This window comes from Mesocricetus auratus, unplaced genomic scaffold (assembly GCF_017639785.1).
Source record: "Mesocricetus auratus isolate SY011 unplaced genomic scaffold, BCM_Maur_2.0 Super-Scaffold_100041, whole genome shotgun sequence".
NCBI classification, from domain to species: domain Eukaryota; kingdom Metazoa; phylum Chordata; class Mammalia; order Rodentia; family Cricetidae; genus Mesocricetus; species Mesocricetus auratus.
Genome location: NW_024429218.1, coordinates 9,752,623 through 9,778,440, shown reverse-complemented (window position 1 = coordinate 9,778,440; position 25,818 = coordinate 9,752,623). Strand labels below are relative to the sequence as shown.

Below are 25,818 nucleotides of genomic sequence, written 5' to 3'. Positions count from 1 at the left end.
CTAGTTTCTGGCATCTCAAAAACGCTACATAAGTGGTCAGACAGCAGAGACAGAGATGGTACATGCAACCTCACCAATCTTGAAAACATCGCTTAGCTAATGGAAACTTCCTCCCTCACTCTAGCTAGTTCCCTGTCTTCTCAGGGGTCCGGCTTCCCTGGATAGTGGTCTGATATGTATTTCATCACAGAAACGTCACCATAATGATGTCTTATTTCAAGTCTGACTTCATTTAGAGGCTTCCGTATTCTTCCCACTGATGCCATCGAATAGAAAAGAGTCACTTCCCATGCAATCCCATCAAATCACTTAACGATATGTCCAACTTAAAGAGGCTTAAAGTGAGCCTGGAGGTGTAAATTTGCAATTCCAGCTGAGGCTGACGCTAATGGATTGCAAAGTCAAGGCCCGAGTGGGCTACAAAGTGAGTTCAAGGCCAACCTGGAGAACTCAGTGAAGGCTGGGGTTATAGCTCTGTAGCTGAGTACTTGCCTAGTATGTGTGAAGGCATAAAGTCAATCCTCATTATCAAAAAAGGGAGGGGGGTGCTGGACCATGTCATCTTGAAAGGATGTTTTGAGCTATGGTCAAATACCAATTCCCTGTAACAAGGCAATCTTGCTGAGGTATTGAACTGGGCCCTGGGGGCAGGGGGCCTAGCACAACTGTTAAGTTGGACAAGGAGGTTCAAACTCCAGGCCTGAGCACAGGCGCACCCCACTACGTCTGGTATCTGCCACCACCGACCTCATCGTCTGAACTGTTGCAGCTTCCCGAGAACTCTCTGTCTGAGTAGATTCGAGACGTTGTTTGCTGCAGGAAATCTGAGATCCTCTGCACCAGGAAGTCTCTGTCTTTCAAGTTGGCAAACAGGAAGGTCATTCTGTTCCTGGTGCTGATGGACAAGGGGCTGGGGAGCACACTGCAGCTGTCAGCCTTCTCCACGATGGTTACCTGAGGGGACAGAAGCAGGAGCACCGCATGGGAAGGACTGGCGAGGGGCTGGGTGAAGCGACAAGAAGCCATAATTCCCCGGACGCTCCGTCCACACCCCTGCTAGACACTGGCAATCCTTCCCACCCTGATCCAGTGAAACACAGTGCCTTATGCAAATCAAACTGTAGTTACTACCAGAAACTAGAACTGTCTTTTCCAAACCAGGGGACTTTTTTCAGCAACCAGAGGCATATTTGGTTGTCACAAGTGGAGAAGTGACAGCTGCCTAGTCAGGGGTGCTGCCAGACACCCTGCGGGGCGCAGGTCTGCGGCAATAAGTGGCCCCGGATGTCAATGGTGCCAAGTCTGAGAACTGAAAAGGAATTCCCGTTTTTCATTAAAATTTCATGGAGCCAAAGCAGACAGGACTCCTAGCTGCAGTATCATCAGTAGGAGAGGAAGCAATTCCAGTGCTGGCTCCTTTTACTAAGTAAAGACTAGGACGGCTTTCAAAAACTTCCCGGCCCATTGGGCATGTCACATAGATGCTAGGGCTTGGCAGCTAACGCTGTTCAAGGACTTGTTCTGGAGCAGACATGATGCAAACAACTCAGCCAAAGCCCTGTGTGCACCTGCAGACTCTGTGCGAGCATGTGTGTGTGCATGCGTGTGTGTTCACTCAAGTCTGCTACAGTGTGGAAGGAAAGGGAAAGAAAAGTGTCTGTCAGAAGGCACGTCTCTGTGTGTTTTGCGAGTGCTGTGTTTGCGAACATGTGTTTTTCTGTGTGTGTGTGTTTGTGGGTGTGGGCACGCGTGTGCGCAGGCGTGGGAAAGTCAGAAGTAAATTCTGAGTGCCTTACTGTTTGAGACAGGGCTGCTCACTGAACTGGGGGTTCACTTATTCATGTAGGTTGGCTGGCCAGGGCGTGCCAGGAATCCTCCAGCCTTTGCTGCCCAAACAGAAGCATTACTGCCACACTTAAATCGAAACCTGGGTCCTGAGGGTGCAAACTCGGGTCTTCATGCCTGAGCATCGTGCACTTTACCGACAGCCTTCTCCCAAGCCCAGTACTGATGCTTTTTAACAGTTTCATCAACCCCAAACAAACCCAAATGTACTAAAACTGATTAATTTAGTACATTAGGGGAACAAAGTCTTAAGGTCAACATGAAGCAGTGTGTCCATCACAGTCCCAACCTTCTGTCTAAAGCTAGTTTCCTACAGTCTGTTACGTTTCAACTGCACACTGGATAACTATGCCCATTCTTGATCCCAAAGCAAATTTCCCTTGCTGCTCTGGGCAACTGCTACATCGTGTCCAGGCAGGGTCCGATGAAGGAATTCATGCTAAGGGGTCAGCATCAGCAGATAAAGGCCTTGCCGTGTAAGCCCAGAGACGGGAACTGATTAAAAGCTGGAAGAGAGTCACTGCCACAGCGCTGTCCTCAGACCTCCATACATATGCTGTGGCTTTCCTGCATCACACAGCCACACACACACACACACACACACACACACACACACACACACACACACACACACACACACACACACACCACACAAGAAAAATTTGAAAATGGTGCTTAGAACTAAGTGTTGGGGAATATTATTTTAAGGCGTGTGACTTTTGTTTGTGCTGCACTTGTTTAACTCTGGGAAGCTGAGCTACTTTGCCTGTTTAAAATACCTGATTGGTCTAATAAAGAGCTGAATGGCCAATAGCGAGGCAGGAGCGGGGATAGGCGGGGCTGGCAGGCAGAGAGGATAAATAGAAGGAAAAGGAAAAGGAGTCATGGGAAAACAAGGGGAGGAGAACATTGGGGGCCACACACCCACTCAGCCACCCACCCAGCCAGCCAGCCACCCACCCACCCAGCCACCCACCCAGCCAGCCAGCCACAGGGTGAAACTGAAAGTAAAATATATAGAAGGAAGGAAGGAAAAAGCCCAGAGGCAAAAAGTAGTTGGGATAATTTAAAATAAGCTGGTAAGAGACAAGCCAAGCTAAGGCTGGGCATTCATAACTAAGAATGAGCCTCCTTGTGGGAGCTGGGGGCAGGGCCCCCCAAAAGAGAAAAGAGCAAAAGCATCCCACAGCAACTGAGTGAAAACTTATCAGCCGAGGTGGATTTGCAGGAAGAAAATTATGAAGCCCGTTAATCTCCCCATTTCTGAATTCATCCCCAGTAAATCATTCAAGCCTCAAAATACATTATAACATCGATTAGCCAAACCTGTTACAAAGCGAAGTGAATCTGTTAACTGTTTAATAGTTTGTGCTCTTTCTGATTGGCCAATTCAGCTTCAGGGGAATTCATAATCTATAACTTAAGGAGATTTTTACATGTGACAGGGAAAAAACAGCAAGAATGAAAGGATACAGCCATAGATAAATAGGTGAGCACATTATGTATATACATTTAATGGAGGAAAATATAGTCATTAAAATTGCACTATAGAAGGCTATTTAATGACTTGGGGGAATACTTTAAAGTATAGTGACTGTTAGGTGAAATCAAACTAAAAACTCCCCAACATTCATGTCTAATTTATGTGACAAATACGTAGTAATGTACAGGAAAAGCTCTGTCTTCTTCTTATCTGCACTTCTGCGATCTAGCCATGACAGTAATGCATTACTCTTAAAATACAGGAAAACAGGGAAAATTTCATCACTCAGGTAACACTTTAAAAAGAGAGAGGAGCTCAGCAGAGTGGAACCGAACCTTTACCACAGTGAGTCCAAAAGCTCTTCTCAATTTAACTTCTTTAAAAGACCAGAGCTTGGCTGACTGGAAACATAGGACTTCTAACTCCACACTTCACAACACAGGCATCATCAGCACTCACTGATGGCAGAAACCCCAACAATGTCATGTTAAAAAACAAGGAGGAGGAGGAGGAGGAGAAAGAGAAGGGGGAGAAGGACGGGGAGAAGAAGGAGGAGGAAGGGGATGAGGAGGAGGAAAAAGAAAAAAGTCCTGGAGCAATGGTGTGATGTGGATAAAATTACTCAATGTGTACTGGACTGGAGTGTGAATGCCCCTGAACCCACATAAACCAGGGCATGCCTGCCTCTGCCTAGCTGCAGCACTAGCGGTGGAGACAAGCTCACCACTGACGGGCAGCCAGCTTAGCTGAACCGTGAGTGTCTGGCTCAGTGACAGAGCCTGCCCTAAGCAGACAGAGATGATGGAGGAAAGCAACTGATGACTTCTGGCCTCTACCCGTGGACGCGGTGCACACACCAGCACACTCTTTTGCATGCAACACACACACACACACACACACACACACACACTTACTTCTCGGAGTGGAATTATGAGGCTGCAGAGGTTTTCCTCCTTGCTGGTAAAGCAGATGTAATTTGTGGAGACAAACATCTGACCCAGAATGTGCCTCTTGTTAAACGGAGTCCAGAGGGTGCAGTCTGTGTGGCCATCTAGCTTTTCATCTTTGGGCAACCGGAAAAGGGCGCGGTACCGCTCACTCTTTGCCCTGGCATCCAGATCACTGCAAACCAACGACGACGACAGTTCAGGTCACCCAGAAAGATGCGCCAACGCTTTTTAACTATGGCCACGTAGGGTTCTGCAGCCCTTGCCTCTCAGTCTTTGCAGACTGGCCCCTCCCACCCTCAGCTGTATGTTGCTGGGACTCCAACCTCGTGATCTCAAAGCACAGCATCATTTTTCTATAGCTAGCCATCCTATAATTAATATCTGTAAATGGAAAAAGTCTTGGGCAAAGTATGACTGAGAAAGGAAGCTCATTCTCTTTCTAAATAACTCAAGGATTCCTAAAGAGGCCATTAGACTTTGTTATCCGGAGGCATTTTTGGAAATTGACTTTTTTTTTTCGAGACGTGGTTTGTCTGTGTAGCCCTGAAAGACCGAATGAAAGCACGGACAGTGAGGAGAGTCTGCGGGGTGTCAGCCTCCACCCTGAACTACATACAGGACGGTGTGAAGAGACCCTGGATCAGTTGTAGAGACAAAGGCTCCAGATGTCACCCGAGGCCTCTGCTGAGCCCAGAAATGCTCTGCTGACACGCTTTCCCCGTCCAGAACTCTCCACTCAGGCTCCCGGCCCACTGCGCGGCTGGCACGGGTCTAGCCTGCCCTTGGACTGGCTTCCCATAGTGAGGAGGGTATGTGTACAAGAGTCCCCCACCTCTCTCTGCTGCCTGTAAAATCACCTCAGTCCTGATCTGCTCGGGAGCTGCACACATCAGTGCCTTCTCAGTCCTGCAGATCTCATCTGAAGGCTGCTTTCTTACGCTTTATCCTTAGGCTTCATTCCGGGATCAAAGTAATCCCAACAGATCCTTGCATCCAGTCTGTTCTCTTGGTGGGCACTTTCTCCTGAATGGCAACGCCCCTTCCTGGAGGGAGACTCCTAAGTCTTACCCAGGAAGTAAATGAGACTTCCCAGGCCTAGCAATCTCCAGAGACACACGTTCACCGGGCCCCTCCCAGGGCTTTAGGGGCAGTTAACAACTTCTGGGAGAAGGCTCTCCATCAGGCTGAGTGGCCTGCACCACACTCAGGAGTGGATGGATGCCCATGCCAAGGTGGGTTTCTCAGCAACAAACTCGGGCTCCTGTGAGTAACCCCAATAAATTAACTGGTTCGCTAAGCTAGGTTTGGGTGAATCATTTCTCTGGTCTGTCACTGGTGTCACATCTGGGAAGAAGAGGCATTTGTTCCTGTCTCTGTAGAAAAAGTCACTCAGCATCAAATGCTTTCCAAACTAAAAAAACAAAAAACAAACCCGTCCCTTCTCTGTGAGTTGCCTTTGATTCTTCCTCTGTCAATTGCCTGTGACTTTTTACCAGGTGTATAATTTATTAAGGTAATTAAATCTGTTGTTCCCTAGGATGTCAAATCCCACATGAAACCCCAGAGACATCCTAAACACCTCCTTTCAGGCTCCCAACTCCTCAGCCTCAGGTCCCTTACAGCAACGACCTCCATCCTGCTGTCCTGTAGGCCACTCCATGCAACGTAATCAGAACTGACCTCTCATGTGTCCTGGTCACTCTTCCTTGACTGATCTTAAGGAACTCTAGTCAGTCTGTGCATGGCAACATGTCTCTGGTAGGCCCTGACATTCCCCCATTTCCTCTGCCTTGCTAAAAACTGTTAGAGTCCATTCCTCAAGCTGGCTACCAAGGCGTAGTCCCTTTTTGGACACTTTCTTATGCCAGACTCATTCCCGAGGCTGACCACCAAGGTCCAGCTATCAAGGCATCGAAGCCCAGCAATCAAAATCCCCCCTGTGGATACCTCAGTTAGAATGCCCAATCAAAATTAAACACCTCATCCTAACACAGGGTTTATAAACTGCATTTTCCTATGCGCCATGTCTGTCTCCTCTCTACCCAGAGGTAGTCCTTTGTCCCCTCCCCTCCCCCGACCCCAGCTCCAGACAAATACCCCTTCCTCTTCTCCCTCATCCTCTGTCTTCTGTCTTTGTCCCTTACCCCTGCCCTTTGTCCTTCTGGGGCAAATACATCTCCTTTGTGCTGAGATTTGGTCTTGGGGGTTTTGAGTCAATCCTTTCAACATCCACACCCAACTTTCCAGGGTCCCCTGCAGCTTCTCATCCCATGCCCCGGCCTCTGACCCCCTGCTCGTGGTGTTTCTCTCTAGGGCTTCCTCCACGTGTCTGTCCGTCTGCACAAAATGCACACCTCTATGTAAGCAAAGAAAGCTTCACTGAGAGGTCACATGCTGTCGTCGTGGGCCCATTGCCTGTCTCTCTCACCGACTGGGGTGGCTCAGGCAGTCTTCCCCATTGCGCCTACACCCAGGAAAGCGCCCACAAGCGGGAGGCTCATCAGGACTCAGCGCCTGCATGAGTGGAAAGGGTTTCCATCCCTGAGCTCTACAGTTTCTCTCACCCACCGTTTCAGAGCAGACACTTTTTTGGGAGATTTCTTCTTGAGTTTCGGCAGAGACCTGTCTTGTTCAAATCCTTCGTTGTCCAAGAGCTGCCTCATGGCTATGTTGGCAAGCTGTTCCATCAGCTTGAATGTCTCGTTGATGTTGAGGAACACGGAGAAGAAGTGCTCACTGGATCGTGTGCTCACTTTGATCACATCTGGCAGAAGCAGCGTGGCATTCTTCTCCAGTTGAGTGATGTCCACCCACCGGATCACCAGCTTGGCTGAGCACAGGCAACAAGGTCGGGTCAACACTTACTGTAGTGTCTTTCCAGATGGAGTAACCTCACAGCCCTGCTCCCAACTCTCCAACTCCTTTAAGCTCCCAGCCCTATCTTTATTGCCCCATATGTTAGTTATAACTTGTATTACATAAACTCTGGGATCAGATTACGGACTGAAGTCATGTCTACTAAATCAACTATACCTTTAATGAACCATTAGAACTCAATGAATAATTTGTTTGCATCATTGAAATGAAAATAATAGAAGTCACTCATTAAACAGTTGGAAAAAGATCTGGACTCACCTCTACGCACATGTTTTTGGTACTCTGATCTGGTTTGTGAGTCCTTGCAAAGCCTCCGTGGGCTTTCCAAGGCTCCCACTGAAACCCACAACCCTCACTCACCTTCCCTCCCCATCAGGAAGGAGGAAAAGCACAGGTGGTTGATGCTGAGGTACATCCAGCCCTGCCGGGGGACCTTCCCCTTCCAGTAGCTGCAAGAGTAATAGTTGACAAGTTTCTCTTCTTCGGGCATCCCAAACAGCCTGTGGAACTTCACAATGGCCTCTTTAAACTTCTCCGTGTCGTCGTCTTCTTTAATATCGTTGATTTTGTTGTATTCTGCAATGATGCCCTGATAGGGGATAAAGCCTACAGATGGAATTATGTCTGCAGCTGGAGAGATTAGAGTAAAACACTTTCTGGGACCATATTTGTTTTAATGATTAATTCCCTTTTGAGGAAACCCATCAAATTCTAAGCTTCTGGTTAACTCCAGGTTGGCCTGGAACTCATTATGCAGCCCAGGCTGGCCTCGGATTCACTGTGATCCTTCTGTTTCAGCTTCTCAAGAGCCTTCGTGCTTAGCCAATTAACGAGCGGCATTTTGTGCACTAAAAGACTATCAGAGGATTTTATTACACATCCGTTGGTGTTTGTTAGTTCCTTACGTTCACTAGAAATGAAACGGTTTTATCTGAAAACAAGGAAATATGAGCACCTTGATGGATTAATTTTTACTAAGTGCATCGTGACAGGGTCATCATGAAGGTCAGTTTCTTCCTTTCAAAACAACAAAACACCATAGAGGGCCCAGGGAGGAAGGACTAGCTGTATGTCACTAAAGGGCTTCTGACCAAAGACCCCACACCTCAGGAGTCATCTGAGCTGAAAACAAATGAAAGCAAGAAGGGAAGTCAGTTAGATGCACGATTCTTTGACAGCTGGACAGGAGATAAAATATTTGTACAGCAAGTGACTGGTCTAATCTAACACTGCTGTGGATCATTCTGGTAATCTGAGAAGGCTTTGCTAGCCAAATACTCTTTGATTCCCTGAGGACTGTTTTTGTGCATCTCTTTAGAGAAGAAGCTACCTTGGGCTGGAGAGATGCCTCAGTGGATAAAGGCACTTGCTGCCAAGTCTGATGACCTGAGTTTAATCCCCAGGACCCATATGGTGGAAGGAGGGACAGACTCCCACAAGTTGTCCTCTTAAACTGTCACATGGGCACTATGGCATACATGGTAACACACACATATGTGTGAGCATGCACACACACACACACATGCACACACACAAAAAATAAAATATATTTTAAAAGAGAAGGCTCCCTCGAATTCCACGATTGACTTTGTAATCACCAAATCTGCCCCTACGTCATCTTCATCTTCTCTGATCTCATTCCCACTGGAAAAGTCCAAGCTTCAGAGCACAGCAGCTGTGGATCCCCAGCCCAGAATGTCACCTGAATCTATGTGAACTTGTGAAAACTCTGGGGGCTTTCTACACATGACTGATCCCTTCAGCATCCTTGGGATAAGACCTTCTAATGGATCATCATGCCTCTAGTTCTCAGCCTTCAGGTACTGGGCTCTCACTCTTCCAGTATAGCCTTAATATTACCCATAAACATACTCTTACATTTTGCGGGGCTGGATAGCTATCTGGATCAGTTAGTAAAGTGGTCACCACGCAAGCATGAGGACCTGAATGTGACTGCCCAGAGCCATATGGAAATCAGCTGTGGAGGCCCATTCCTCTAATGCAAGCTTTGGTAATGTCGAGACAGGAAGAACCCGGGTACTTTGGGGTCAACCTGTCTGGCTGAATTAGAGATTTCCAGATTCTGTGAAAGATACTGTTTCAGAAAGTAAGGTGCAGAACAATTGAGGAGACTACCCTAACATTGCCCTCTGGCCTCCACACATGTGTGCATCCATGCACATGTACCCAACACACACACACACACACACACACACACACACACACACACACACACACACCTGATTTTGGAAACTGGAGCTGCAGTTCAATTCCCAGCAACCCCATGGTGGTTCACAACTGTCCACAACACAAGTTCTAGGGGATCCAGCTCCCCCTTCTGACCTCCACAGGCGCCAGGCACTTATGTGATACACAGGACATACTTGCATAAAAAAACAAGTAAGACTACTTAAAAAAACACTTTTGGCTACATCGCTCTTAACTACCAATAGCCTAAGTAGTTCACCACTTTTGTTCCACCAAAAATGTTAGGTCATGTTCATTTTGAATCCAATCAACACTGTAACATTTTCCTTCCTTGTACAGTATCAGAACAGATTCCCAGGAGAACTCTACCCTAGCCAGCCCAAGGTACCCTCTGGGCCTACAGTGTCATCTATAACTCTCTCACCTTCTTGTTTCTGGTCCTGTCATTCTGTAACTGTTTTAGTCACATCACCCACCCGCAAGCCCTGGTTTAGTTAATTCCCCCTCCCTGTGAACCATCTAGCTAGGATTCCTTCCCTCACACAAAGCACTGGTGGTTCGCTGCATCATATATTGAAATTGCTTCTTGAATTTTGTGTCCATTGCCACACCTTCTCCCCTGTGGCCTGCAGTGGTGGCAATGAGGAATGGTGGCAGAAGGGATGACCTCAGTCTTCCAAAAATCCTCATCACCATTCATGTGACTGAGCATCTTGGACACATAGCTAAGAGCAAACAGTAGAATCCCTCTGTGAACACAACCCCTTAGCTCATCTTCAATCTAGACTACCTTCAGAGACACCTCTAGACCCTCAGCACAAGGCAGAATTGTAGAAGTGACTTCCTGTTAAGATTCTCACCCCACTCGGGTTTTGTACAGCCGTGTTCTGAAACAGAGACTTGCCAGCAACTTTGCTACCAAAGCCTGTGCTGGATCCACATCATAAGATTTCTCCCTGACCATTCCCTCACCCCATAGTCACCCTTTCCTGCCTGTGAGACTAAGCAACACAAAATTCCATGTAAATGTTCTCAATTCTATACTCTTTCATTTTACGTTGGAGTCTGTTTATATTTTCCTGAACCATTAAATGAGTTCCAACACTAGCAATAGTGACTTGAACATTTATAGTACCTAACATCTAAAAGGTATCTACTGCAATATTCTTAGAAGAGAATATGTTGTGCTTTCAAATGAGAATATTTCTTAAGGAGCCATATTTTGCTTTTTTGTTGTGTGATCTCAATTGTGGATTGTGAAGTCTACATTGTTTCACAGTGAGCTATGTTTAGGAAAGTAAGTTTCCAGTGTGGACTCGGTCCATCATCACCCAGGGTAGCAGTATGGTTGGCATCAGAAACAGTAACACTCTTTCCTGGGAGAATATCTAAGATAAGATTGTTTTCCTCTAATTAGTTCTGCTACAAATCCTCAGAGAAAACAGAAATGTTGAGGTCCATGGAGGCCAAAGTGTTGAGCCTTAGGTTATTCTAGGCATGAACAGGCTTCAGTAGAGATACATGAGGAATGTCAGACAGCCAGAGGTGGTGTGAGGGCACTGGATCACTGGGTGGGAAGAGTTCAGAAGGATCTTGACGAGGCTAGTTTGTGCTATATAGTAACTTCCGGGTCAACCTGGGCTACTGAGTGAGATTGTTTCTAAAAAAAAAGAAAGAAAGAAAGAAAGAAAGAAAGGAAGGAAGGAAGAAAGAAAAAAGAAAAGAGAAATAAAGAAAGAAGAAATGAATGAGAAAGTACATACAATTATGAGATGGAAAACCCAGTAAACAGGAAGCAACATCAGTGTTTCCTAGGCAACTCCAGAGGTCTGGAATCAGCCTGGAAACCTTAGGTGGGCTTATGTCTGTTGTTCTGAACCACTGTGGTATATCTCTTACCAAAGTCAGAACTTAGAGAACATTAAAACTAGTGATATTACACAGCAGATCACATGTGAGGTCCTGGATTACACAGCAGACCATGTGTAAGGCCCTGTATTACACAGCAGACCACATGTAAGGCCCTGTATATTTCGGTACAAAACACTATGATAAATACCAACGTCTAGAAGGTTCATTAAACTTCAAAATGTTTGTAAGTATGAATAGATTTATGAAAGTATGAAACTAAGAACAGACAGTTGGAGATACTCTGGGGCATAATGTACATCCGTCAATAGACCAGTCAATAGTTCACTCTTCCAGCTTTCTCACCTTTAAGAAAAGACAATCTAGAACGCCCAGGCTTTCCTTGTCTTTTCTGCGAATGTTCAGCCAGAAGGCCAGGTGGACTGGACACAGGGATGGAGTGTTTCTTTCCTCTAAGTTCTACGGGTTCTACTTATTCTAAAACAAATCACTCTGGTTCTAGGCAACAGCACTTCCTAATGTCAGGAATTCAATATATCTAACAATTGGGTGCCTAATGTAAATTTAAACATGTAAAGGTGTACTAAAGGAGTAAAACTAACATAGTAAACCAGAGGCTAGGCATGCTTTAATCTCAGTACTTGGGAGGCACAGAGGCAGAGAGATCCTGATGAGTTCAAGACCAGCTTAGTCTACATAATAAGTCCCAGACACATCAGGACTACATAGTGAGACCCTGCTTCCCCCCGAAAAAAAACCAAAGTAAATATACACAAAAAAACAAAACAAACAACCAGCCAAACAAACAAACAAACCCAAACTGGGTAAACACAAGAAAATGTTAGCTTTATAATTGAAGATATAAATTAAAGCATGAAGACATTAAACTTGAAAGCCATTTTAACAATAGGGTGAAGAAATGACCAAGAGCGAGTGCTGCTTGTTCTTCTAGAGGACCCAAGTTTTGTTCCCAGCACACACATCAGGTGGCTCATAGCCGCCTGGGGCACCAGCTCTGCTGACACCTGTGCTACCGTGCATATAACCCACACCGACACAAGCACATACCCCTAGTTAAAGTAATAAAACAAGCAAGCCTTTAAGATTTGCAAGAGTGGAAGTAAGTCCAGGAGGCTGTGGTATAACAAGCTGTGCTCAAGGTCCGTTAAAACATTTTGGTTCATTAAAATGTTTTAATCACTTCATCTATTAATCTCTATCCCGAAGGAGATTGGCGAAATATAATTTGTGGCAAGAGTTATGTGGTAGCTCTATTTGCTTTTGTGTCTGCCTATCCCCTGCCAATTTAGAAGCAAAGGTAACTTCTGGAAAGACAAGAAAGTAAAGTCAATTATTGAGAGTTATAGTCTTATTAAAACTACTATAATTAGCCCAGCGATGGTGACTTACACCTTTAATCCCAGCACTTGGGAGGCAGAGGCAGGCGGATCTCTGTAAGTCTGAGACCAGCCTGGTTTACAGAGTGAGTTCCAGGACAGCCAAGCATACACAGAGAAACCTTGTCTCAAAAAACAAACAAAAATAATTATAATTATGTAAACATAGTAATTACTAGTCAAGGCAGCACAAGGGCACAGAATAGGACCATTATGATCAACATGTTGAGACACCAAGAAATAAGTATACAAAATGCTATGCATGGCACTTGAATCCTGTTGCCCGTAGAGGTGTTTATTACATTTATAATGTATAAAAGTTAGTTAGATCTCATAGCAAATAAGCCTGCTAGTTATTGGACAATCTGTGAACCAACAAACCATTCATTTGCACTTGAATGACATTCTTTCACACATTATTGCATTAATGGGAATACCCTCTTCCTAAATGCTTTCAGGGGAAATAAACCTGATGCATTTAATGCAGTGAGAAGAAAAACTATTTGACATAATTTGTTCTTCCAAGGAAGCTGTGATTTTTTTCCCTCTGGCAGCATCAGAGGCAGGACTGTGAGGTGGCCCCTGGTTACCTGCGTAGTCACACGTCTGTGTGTCTTTCCCACTGGGCTGGCTGCCCTCTTTCCTCCAGCACCTCATACAGGAAACAACGAGGAGCTCTCCTAATCTCCATATTCTCATGCACGCGTCATACATCTCCATATTGTCGTGCATGCATCATACATAGAGTCTGAGTTTCACTACACAGCCCTCAGTTACTTTACACACACACACACAAACACACACACACACACACACACACACACACACACACACACACACAAACGAGAGCGTTCAAGTCCCAGCCTTGGTGCTCTCCTAGGGTCCAGGCTAGGGGTGAGACAGCAGGTGGGTAGGGTTTTCCTAGGAGTCTGAGGGTGACAGGGAAATAAACCGGCTCACACAGTGTCCCTCTTGTGGCTCTTTATTCCCAGAAAGGTCTCTCTCAAAGGTTCTCTTCAAGATTTCTCTCTGAAAGCTCTCTTCAAAGGTTCTCTCTCTAAAAGCTCTGTTAATGTTCTCTTTAAAAGTTCTCCTTAAAAGTTCTCTGAAGATCTTCTTAAAATGTCTCCAAAAGTTCCTTCTTCTAAAAGTTCTCCCAAGGTCCTCTCTTAGGCCACAAGGCTTCTAGTTTTTATGGCCACAGGCACATTTAACAACTGTCTGACAATAGGGCCTGTGTCTCTCAGAGCGGGGAAGGTGGGTAGGAACTTGAGAAAAGCAGGTGCCTCACGTCTCTCCCTTCCAACACTGGTGCTTCTCAGCGCTGTATCAAAGGGAAAAACTAAAGCTATGAACTGTGAGATCCAGAGGCTGCAGCTCTCACCCCTTGGTGAGAAGGATTGTCCTTTCTCTGGGGCCAATTCAAGAATACAAAACACCCAGTATATATTCTATACACAGCCAAATTCATGGTGACAAATATTCTGGAGTTGATACCTAGAATACTAACTGCTACCTCTGTAATAAAGGCTTCCAACACACACACACACACACACACACACACACACACACACACACACACACACCGGAAAGTTGTCTGTATCTGGCCCTCTGTGGGAAAGCTGGGCGTAAGAAATAAGACTGGAGTTACTGGATGAGCTTTTTCTACAGTTTATTTTGAGTTGTATATGGCCCACTTCAAACTCAGCTCCCTACTTCAACCACATCAGATCCTAAAGGGCAGTGGACTTCCATTTGTTATCAGCGTTACTGTTTCAGTTATCATGTACTTGAGGAAACACAAGGTAGAGAGAGGAAAGAACACTGGCCGTCCTACTGGATTTTCCAGCAGCATTCCACCAGACCATTCACTAGAATTCCTCTCGTTTTGGATCTAAAGAAGGTTTTGCAACCGTGTCAAAACCCCAGTTGTTAAAACAGAAAGAAGTGGCCATTCTGAGCGCCCCCCCCCATACAAAGTCACCTTACAACTCTGTGTGGCAAAAATTGTCATGAGCAAAGTCCAGTGACAAACAACACCCAGGAGAGATGGCTACAACACAGGCGAATCTCCAACAAAAGGCAAACGGTCTTTCTAGACAAATAATTTTTTTTGAAATTAAAGAAAAGGGGGAGGGGCTGGGAACACAGCTCAGTCCATAAAACACTTGCCTTGCAGGAACGAGGGCCTAAATTCAATCCTTAGAACCCACTAAACCAAAGCTGGGCATGGCAGAGCATTCCAGCACTGTGGAGACAGAGGCAGACAGGTGGATCCCAGGGCTCAGGCCAGACAGCTTAGTGTACTTGCAAGTCCCAGCCCAGAGAGAGAGTCTGTCTTTAATAAACAAAAGAAGAGGCAGACAGCCCTTGAGGAATGGCACCGCAGATTGTCCTCTGATCTTCACACACATGCAAAAAAAAATTCAAGAAAAACAAGACCCCCCCATCCTATAAAAGATAAAAGCTACACACAGCAGTGTATAAACAGACTCAGAATGTTTATCTTAGACATAGGAAATGCTGCCCAAGTTCTCATACAAATACAAGTCAAGCACCAGTGGTCTCCCTTGCCATGAAGTTGGCAGAAGTTGGAAAGATGAAGAATCTACTGGAGATGCTGCGGGGAAGGAGGTGTTGGCACACATGCCGGTGGGAGTATAAAACAGCACAGCATCCTGGGGGGAACTGAGAATAGTCTTCAGTCTGGCTATTCCACTGCAAGTTCACCCCAAAGGCACAGTCTCAATCACGGGCAAGCAGGGATGCATGAAATTCTAAATGTAGCAGAATTTATAGTTGCAAAAATGTTGGATGACACCTAAATAGCAAAGCACAGGTAGTGATTGAACTAATTGCAACACACACCAAACAAAGAGATGTAAAAAAATAAGGAAGTCTATGATTCGGGATTGGATTGTGAAATGAAAAAAAGACGAGGAATTTTCAAAATGATAACATTGAAATAAAGTCTGTAGTTAAACTAATAACTGTCAACTTCAAATTTAATAAAAAACATCATTTGCAAATGAAAGACCCCCACTCAAATACAAGCTAAGGAGGTAAGATCTGTCCCTTGCCTGATCTAAACTTGAAGCAGCAGTTTTAGGTAGTAAAGTCTGTTCCACCCCACAGGCACCCAGATGGCCCTTGAGATAGAACAGACAGAATAGCTTGTGGTTTTTCCAGAAGGATGGATGGCCCCCACTTCCCTGAACCCTTCCAGCCTGAAATTTCCTCAGAAAAGCGCCGTATGTGACCCCTTGATAATCTTGTGTTTTTGCCTTTAAAAGGAGCTTGTAATAGCGTCTCGGGGCTTCTCTGCCTCCCCTGGCTTAGGAGACCATATGTGCAAATGCGGAATAAAATCCTCTTGCTTGTTGCATCTTCTGGTCTGGAGTCTGAGTCTGTGGGGCGTCCACCTGGAATCCCAAAGTTTGGCGGTCCAACAGCAAACTTTCACACTGAAGAACTATTCAGATTTTTAAAAAACATTAATGGATACCATACCAACAGGGAAACTTGGACAAAAAATGGGGTATTGGTGATTTAAAATATTTTCCTATAGACATATCATTATTTGCAAACATAAAAGTATGAATTCGATAGTGGAAAAATGGATAACACTTTGAATGGACTCATGACACCAGCAGGTGGCAGATGAATTTCACGTGCCTCAGGAAACAATAGCCCAAGAGGACACAGATAACTTATGTAGCACTCCATTCCAGGAAGGCAAAACTTGAATCCAATCAGAGAGAGACATCTGACAGAACCTCAAATGAAACATCCTTTTATAAAAACCAGAAGGGCGATCTCCTGGCCTGGGGACTGCAGGCAGGTTGACTTGCCCCCAGGAGACCAAGCAGCTGCAATCTTGCTGAGACTGCTGGCCACTCCTGCCCCCACTCAGGGCAGAGGTGACCTCTGACCCCGCCTCAGGCCTGACTTCTTTCCACTTGCCCACCCAGGGATCTCCTGGCCAGGGGACTGCAGGCAGGTCGACTGGCCCCCAGCTCACCAAGCAAAAGGAGTCTGTTGACTTAACTGCCCTAATCCAGCTCCCACCTACTGGGAGAGGGAGTGCTTCAGACCCTCCTGCACACACCGATAGACTCATCAGAGTATTGGATCTGCTTGCACCCCCTGGAAGAGAACCTTGGACCTGTATCCACCAGGATAAGAAGAGACCCCACCTGTATCCATGGGAGAAAGGGTTGGGAAGACAACAATATCAGAACACATTCAACAACAGAAAAACCAATATGACGCCACCAGAGCCTAGGGACTCTACACCAGCAAGACCTGAACATCCCAACACAGATGAGGCAGAAGAGAATGACCATAAAAACAGCTTCATGAAGATGATAGAGACCCTAAAAGAGGAAATGAGAAAATCCTTTAAAGAAATAGAAGAAAAGACAAATAAAAAACTGCAAGAAACAATTCAAACAGTGCAAGGTTTGAAAGCTGAAATAGAGACAATGTAAAAAAACACAGTCTGAAGGAATGCTTGAATTAGAAAAGGTGGGTAAATAATCAGGAACTACAGATGCAAGCATAACCAACAGAATATAAGAGATGGAAGACAGAATCTCAGACACTGAAGATACACTAGTAGAAACAGAGTCATCTACCAAAGAAAATCTTAAGTCAACAAATCCATAACACAAAATATTCAGGAACTATGGGACACTGTGAAAAGGCCAAACCTAAGAATAATAGGTATAGAAGAAGGTGAAGAAACCCAACTCAAAGGTACAACAAAATCAAAGAAGAAAACTTTCCCAACTGAAAGAAAGACATACCAATTAAAGCACTAGAAGCCTACAGAACACCAAACAGAGTGGGCCACAAAAAAGTCCCCTTGGCACATAATAATTAAAACACCAAACATATAGAATAAAGAAAGAATATTAAGAGCAGCAAAGGAAAATGGCCAAGTAACATATAAAGGCAGACCTATCAGAATCACACCTGACTTCTCCATGGAAACTCTGAAAGCCAGAAGGTCCTGGATAGATAATCTACAAACACTAAGAGACCACGGATGTCAGCCCAGACTACTATACCCAGCAAAGCTTTCAATCACTATAGAGGGAGAAAACAAGATATTCAATGACAAAACCAGATTTAAACAATACATATCCACTAACCCAGCCCTACAGAAAGTTCTGGAAGGAAAACTCCAACCCAAGGAAGTTAAGTACACTCACAAAATTATAGGCAATAGATAATCTCACTTTACCAAAAGCAAAAAGAAAAAGTTAAGTAAATCCACAAACAATACCACCACCACCACCAAATCAAAAACAAACAAGAATTAACACTCAATGGTCCTTAATTTCCCTCAATATTAATGGTCTTAATTTACCTATAAAAAGATGCAGGCTAACAGAATGAATATGAAGACAGAATCCATCCTTCTGCTGCATACAAGAAACATATCTCAACTTCAAAGACAGACATTACCTCAGAGTAAAGGGTTGGGATAAGATTTTCCAATCAAATGGACCCAAGAGACAGGCTGGTGTAGCTATCTTACTAGCTAACAAATTAGACTTCAAACTAAAATCAATCAAAAGAGATGAAGGAGGCATTTCATACTCATCTCAGGAGAAATCCACCAAGATGAAGTTCCAATTCTGAACATCTATGCCCCAAATACAAAGGCATCTACATTCATAAAAGAAACATTACTAAAACTCAAAGCACACATAAGACCTCCCACACTTGTAGTGGGAGACTTCAACACCTCAGTATCACCACTAGATAGGAATACCAGACAGAAACTTAACCAAGAAACAAAGGAACTAACAGAAGTTATGACCCAATTGGGATTAACAGACATCTATAGAACATTCTATTCAAACACAAAAGAATATACCTTCTTCTAAGCACCACATGGGATTTTCTCTAAAATCAACCACATACTTGGTAACATAACAAACCTCAACAGATACAAAAAAAATTGGAATAACCCCCTGTATCTTATCAGACCACCATGCTTTAAAGTTAGAATTCAACAACAACACAAATTGCAGAAATCCTACACACTCATGGAAACCGAGCAACACACAATTGCACCATTCCTGGGTCAAGGAAGAAATAAAGAAATTAAAGACTTCCTAGAATCAATGAGAATGAAGACACCACATATCCAAACTTATGGGATACTTTGAAAGCAGTGCTATGAGGAAAGTTCATAGCACTAAGTGCTCACAAGAATAAACTGGAGAATAGTCACACTAGAGAATTAACAGCACAGCGGAAAGTTCTAGAACAAAAAGAAGTAAACTCACCCTGGAGAAGTAGACGCCAGGAAATAATCAAATGGAGGGCAATTCCACTCTTAAGCATATACCCAAAAGATACACTTCTTAAAACAAGGATGTCTGTTCCACTATGTTCATAGCAGCATTATTTATAATAGCCAGAACCTGGAAGCAACCTAGATGCCCCTCAACTGAAGTGGCACATTTACACAATGAAGTACTACTCAGTGGAAAAAAACCAATGGAATCTTGAAATTTGTAGGCAAATGGATAGCTAGAAGAAGCCATCCTGAGTGAGGTAACCCAGTCACAAAAAGACAAATATGTTATGTACTCACTCACATATGGGTTTTAGACATGGAGCAGGATATTGCAAGCCTACAATCCTACCTCCAGAGAATATGGCAAACAGGGAAGACCCTAAGAGAGATATGTATGTTACCCCGGAGAAGGGGAATGGGACAGGATCTCATGAGAGGATTGGGGGCATGGGAGGAGGGGAGACGAATCAGGGAGAAAGAGGGGGAGAAGAGGAGGGAAGAGGAGGCCATGGGGGAGCAGGAAGGTTGAGTGGGGGGAAGAATACAGAGTAGGATGAGAGATACCATAATAGAGGGAGGCATTATAGGTTTGAGGGGAGATCTGGCACTAGTGAGATTTCCGGAGATCTACAAGGATGACACAACTGGCAAACTAAGCAATAGTGGAGAGGCTACCTTAAATGCCCTTCCCCAATAATGAGATTTATGACTACCTTATATGCTATCCTAGAGCCTTCATCCAGTGGATGATAGAAGTAGAGGTAGACACCCACAGCTAAACACTGAACTGAACTCCTGGAACCTAGTTGCAGAGAGGGAGGAGTGATGAGCAAAGGTGTCAAGGTCAGTCAGGTGAAACCCACAGAAGCAGCTGACCTGAGCAAGGGGGAGCTCATGGACCCCAGACTGATGACTGAGAATCCAGCATGGGACTAATCCAGAGCCCCTAAATTTGGGGAGGAAGGAGGCCTCGGCAATCTATGGGGCCTCAGGTGGTAGATCAGTATTTATCCCTGGCATATGAATGGACTTTGGGAGCCCATTCCACATGGAGGGATGCTCTCACAGCCTGGACACACGGGGGAGGGCCTAGGCTCTGCCCCTGATGAAATGACAGACTTTGGAGATGCCTCATGGAGAGCCTCACCCTCCCCGGGGAGCAGAGTGGGGACTGGGTGGAAGTTTGGGGGAGTTGGTGGGTGGCAGGGGAGGAGGGGAGGGAGAGGGAGCTGACATTGACATGTGGAGCAAGCTTGTTTCTAATTTAAAACAAACAAACAAAAATTGGAAGGGAACAATTTAACAACATCAATGTCATAAGACATAAGGCATGGCCATGGAAATGTTCCAGAGTAAAGGAGACTAAAGAGGTACAAACTGAACTCACTTCCCTCACAGGTTGAAAGTCACAGCCATCAAGGGTACAATAAACCCCATTAAACTAGACTGTGTGGGGCTGGGGAGATGGCTCAGGGGTTAAGAGCACTGATTGATCTTGCAGGAGAACGGGATTTGGTTCTTAGCACCTGCACAGGAGCTCCCAGATATTCATAAATCCAGTTCCAGGAGCCCTGGTGTCATTTTCTGACCTTGGAGGGCACCAGGCACACACATGGTGCACATACACACTTGTACACAGAACACTTATACATACAAATAACTAAGTTTTTATTTTTGGTTGTGAGCCTAGCGTTTAATGGCTGAGTCATCTCTCCAGACCTAAATAACTAAATTTTTAAAAAATTAGAATATATATAAAAATAATGATACAATTATATACATTGATAAATGTTTATTTTTTGAATCAAATGTCACTATTGGAAACCACACCCTTGAAGGAGTGTTAGCCTTAAGAATTCTAAGGAATTGGGGTGGAATGTTCTAAGTCCAAGTGAAGGGCACACCCATTTATACACACTCCTTATTTTTGCAATATTTCTGTAAATTTTGATTTTTTTCAACTAAAAGCCTTTGGTATGTTTAAAATATTTTCTCCTTTGAGAGTTTTATACATGCATACTATGTATTTCAATAATATTCAGCCAAAACAAAATGAGAAGGCGACTACCTGTATTTTTCCTCTTACAAATGTGGTGATGTCATTCTCATTCTCGAAGATGGAGAGTGTCTGCAATAGATTCTGTTCAAGCCATTCCCAGTGCTCAGTAACCTCCTTTCTGGAGCCACCTGCACAGAAGCAGAGGGGGCAGCAAAGGGGTGTCAGCTTTCATGCCAAAGACGTATTAAGAACCAAGCTTGCTTCACCAGCATCCAACACTGGCAGAGGAGATCGCTTGCCATCCCCAGAGCTCTGACTCCAGCCCCCCAGAGAAGAGACACACAAGACAATGAATATAGGGACACCCAGAGCAGGTACTGTGTTCTGGATTATTCAAATGAGGTCATTCCAGAAATGGAGACTGGTTTAGTTGATGTAACCACATACACTGCAAAGATGCATCAGCTGGGAATTTAGCTCTTTTCTTCTCCCTTCCAGAATGTGTAATTTACAGGGCGGCATAGATCTTGTCGTGACGTGAGCTTTCTGTGGTTAAGCTGCAACACTGGGTGAGCTATGCTGTGCCCATGGAGATATTATGGGACCATCTCATATAATGGGCAAAAAAATGAGCCTTGTTGAATTATGAATGAGATATGAAAGCAGACTATCACTAGAGGACAGCACCCTCCCCCAGCAAGTGCAGCTGCCTTGAAACACAGAGATGAGCTCATCCTTGCAGCTTCCAGCTAAGTCCCTACATTTCTGCCAGTTGCTAAGAATCACATGTCACCTCGCTTGGAAACCTCCAAAGTAAACCGTCTTAGCCTTGGAATATATGTAACTACACTGCAGGGCATTAACAGAATGACTGTCTAGATGAAGTTAGACAGTGCTAGGAATAAATTCCTTTTATCGTTATCTTATGGGGAAAAGGGCTTTAGAGGCAAACTACCCACAGTTACACATCTCAATTGCATATGCTTCCTATCTCCACACTGAGGAGCGAGCTTCTGGTGCCATTGGTTCTTCGGTCTAAGATCCCCAAGTTATCTTTTAATTGAGATCTCAAGAATGCCCGTTTTCTACATTCTTTGTCACCGGAAATTCAAGATATCGCAAGCTGGTTCCCAGCACAGGAAGACATGTGACAGACGTGGGCGTTATCTGAAATTATACGCAGATCTCTGGTCTCTGATCTAAAACATCTTCAAGACTGACAGGCATGCTCTAGGGACCTCAGGACCACTCTTGGAGGGGAGACAAAAGGAAAAGGGAAACCCAAGCTCATGTTCTTCCACTTTAGGACTAGACACCAAAATGCCTGGCAATGGATACTTATGGGAGACTGGGGTGGTGCTCGGCTAATATGCACAAGGCCCTTGGCCCAATCCCAAGGACTTCAATGAAATGAGAAAATTGCAAAAATGATGCTCTCATAAAGGGTAATGAGAAGGTTTCTCGGCAGAGCAGCCATGTGAGACCCTAGAGACGAGAACTTCCGCATCATAGGCGCTTTCCACAGCTCTGGACCAAGGGCAAGCATCTGGGAAAGCAATATGCTGTCAGCACCACACAATGCTGTGGCAATACCTGGAGCTCACGTTAACCTGGCCCCTCCATCTGGCCAACATGAGTTGGCTGGCTATCTTTAGACAGCTTTTAATAACCACCCCAAATTCTGTACAGGAGAAATGAACACATGAACAACGGCCCCTCCTCCCCCTCAAACTAGCCCTGTGGACACCATGAGAGAGAGTGTCTATAGACACAGCTTGGAAAAGCAGGTAATAGGGAGTCCTTTCAAATGTAAGATACAATTATTATTTGGAATATTTAGGAAACTATCAATTTGAGGAGTTTGACAGAGAATTTTTAATCCTTTAGAGTAAGAATTTAAATAACAATTGGAAAAAATGAAATAAAAAAAACTGTGGGCCTCTCATACTTTGGTTATCTCTTCAAACTGTATGAATATTTCACCCCAAACCCAAACCCTTCTTTTGCCCAGGTCACTGACCCCATGAGCTGTGAGATGCTACCAATATCAAGGGCACCTGGCAGAGTGTCCACCATCCACATTTCCACCTGGGCTTGTTGGCACGGCCAGATGCATGGGACCTCAGGAAAGAGACCCGTGGGGAGATGCACAGGGCTGCAGAGCCTCTGCACGTCCCTCCACACAGCCCCCAGCCTGTGCTGCCGCCTCTCACGCGCTCCGTCTCTCCCCATCAAGACTTGGCCAGAAGCTGGGTGAGGTTTGGCAACGGTGGTCTGCTTCTTGGGTAGATCTCATCTCACAGTGCCCATTACAAGAAATCACACTAGGATACGTGTGTGTGTGTGTGTGTGTGTGTGTGTGTGTGTGTGTGTGTGTAGGTGAGAAGTCAGCCTTGGGCGTCATTCCTCTGATGTCATTTGCATCATTTTTGAGATAGGGTCTCCTGTTGGTCTGGAAGAAACTTTCTTAGCTTATCTTCCTGCTGCTGTAATGAAATACTCCGATAAACACAACGCAGGGGAGGAAGGGGGCTTCTTGTGGCCCATGGTTCAAGGGGGCAGCGAAGCATGGCAGAGAAGCCAAGGCCACAGGGACCTGAAGCACCTGGCCACAGCCTATCAACACAGGGAGAGAATGCAGCGCTGTCACTCCGTTCCTGCTCTCTATTTACACGGCTAGGGAATGGTGCCACCCATAGCGAGCAGGTCCCCCCACCTCAGTTTACATCATCAAGACAGTCCCACATGGGCATAGTTACAGGCCCTTCTCCTAGGTAGCCCTACATCCCATCAAGCTGTCGAGTTGGCAGTAAACACTCAGGTTTAAGATTGAGGGCAGAGCAGATGTGTCTTAACCTCGCACAGTTTTGGACTGCTTTCACTATTTTCTTTAACCACAGAACCATGTATATACATCTCTGCCACACCCACACCCAGTGTAGGAATAGTGTGTGCGTGCACACTTCAATTTGACAAGCATCTACCCATGCCCCCATGATGCCTCACCATTCCTGTTTAAAGCCAGATGTAGGGCATGGTAGCACATGCCTACAGTCGTCCCAACTCTTAGGAGGCTCCGGCAGGAGGAGCTTTTCGAGTTTGAGAACAGCAGGGACTACACTGTAACGTGGTGAGACCGTCTCATTAAGTATTGTGGGTGTGCGCGTGAGGTGACTCAGCAGGTAAAGTCATTCAATCCCTAGGACACACGTGGTTGAAAGGAGAGAATCCACTCCCACAGGATTGTCCCCTGATCTCAGCACACACCCATTAACACTCTCATGCCCCTACACCATTTAAAGTGACCTGACAGGCAGCTGTCACCATGATTGACAGGACCCGGTCTATTCATGGAGCAGTTTGTGGAAATGTGTTTGAATTCAGAAGCAAGAGAAAGCACTGGGCTATTATTTTCTCCAAAGGTCCCATCTACTGAAACAGAGCAGGAAAAACAAGCTGATCCATCCGGACTAAGCTAAGAAGACAAAGAAATCCAAAGGCAGGGAGAGGGCCGCTCAGACAAAGAGCTCTGCAGGGGAAAACAAGGTCTACACTGGATGTCCTTCAGGTTGCTAACATCTGAAGAATGCGAAGCTTTGTCATTCAGAGGGTTTCTAGACTGCCACCTGTAGGTTTCACACAGGTGTCTGGGCAAATTTTCAATGCTGTGTGTGATGTTGATGGAAAACACTGAGCCACTGTGGTCTGATAACTCACCCACCCAGTCTGAAATGCATCTGCAAGTCCATGGAGTATACTTGAAATCAGAAGAAAGAAATGTTCAGACAGACCCACAGAGTGGCTTTGTCCTGTGACCTCTGAGGGTTAAGAACGGAGGTGTAAGGCCCTGGGGATTGATATTTGGTAGCTAGCACTTGTGTGGCACTGACAAATAATACATGTTGGACTTTGGTCCTGAGACTGACCGCAGTACTACCCTGAAATTTTCTCACTGTTGGGATGGAGGGGAAGAGACTGAGAGAGAATAAGTTTGTCTACAAATTAAAACAAACAAACAAACAAACAAGCAAACACACTGTAACAGCAGAAAACAAAGTCCACTAAGTCTCCTAAGGGTTAAAAACAGCAGTGTGGTATTTTCAGACGTGGAACAGGCTGGAAGGATCTCTGACATGTTTCAGTCTTTAAATATACAGTGTTCAGAATTAATCAAATAGAAGGCAAACAACAAAGACATCTGAGATGGTTTGAACAGGAATGGCCCGAATGGACTCATGTGTTTGAATGCTTGGACCATAGGGAGCAGCACTGATAGGAGGTGTGGCCTTGATGGAGGAGGTGTGGCCTTGTTGGAGGGAGTGTGTCACTGCCAAGGCAGGCTTTGAGATTTACGTAGCCTCAAGCTAGGTCTAGTGTCACAGTCTCCTGCTGCTGCCTTTGGATCAAGGAGAACTCTAGCTCCTTCTCCAGCACCATGTCTGCCTGCAAGCATCCATGTTTGCCAGCATGATGAGAATGGGCTAAACCTCTGAAACTGTAAGCTGGCCCCAACTGAATGTTTTCATTAATAAGAGTTGCCATGGTCTGCAGCAGGCTTTCTTGCGGGCCACCAACCAGCTTCCAAATCATGACACGGGGGCTTATTATTAGTTACGAATGCTCGGCCTTATCTTATGCTTGCTGCACCGGCTCTTGTAACTTATTTGAACCTGTTTTGCTTCATCTACATTTTGCCTGGGGGCTTTTTACCTTTCTTTCATTCTGTACGCGCTGTGTCTACCTGTTTGGCCTGCCTGGTTGGCCCTGGTTATCTCCCTTTCTTTCTCCCTCATTCATTCTCTCTCTCTCTCTCTCTCTCTCTTTGTTTTTTCTTCCTACTTATTCTCTCTTCCCATCTGCCCAAGCTCTTACCC

The 25,818-nt window shown here is 45.2% G+C and overlaps 1 protein-coding gene across 4 annotated transcripts in view; it reads right to left on the bottom strand.

The window, feature by feature from the left end:
• Tbc1d9 (TBC1 domain family member 9) overlaps positions 1-25,818 on the bottom strand; it is a 105,105-nt gene that overhangs the window by 31,559 nt on the left and 47,728 nt on the right. For 2 of the 4 annotated variants that reach the window (XM_040734856.1, XM_040734855.1), the window contains exons 3-6: positions 7,516-7,744; positions 6,847-7,108; positions 4,243-4,450; positions 748-954 (exon numbers count right to left, since the gene is read on the bottom strand). In XM_040734856.1, coding sequence (XP_040590790.1) covers positions 748-954; positions 4,243-4,450; positions 6,847-7,108; positions 7,516-7,744 — 906 coding nt within the window. Of the gene's footprint in view, positions 1-747; positions 955-4,242; positions 4,451-6,846; positions 7,109-7,515; positions 7,745-11,577; positions 11,693-21,013; positions 21,133-25,818 lie in introns of those variants that run through there. The other 2 variants (XM_040734857.1, XM_040734858.1) reach the window with 2 other exon arrangements.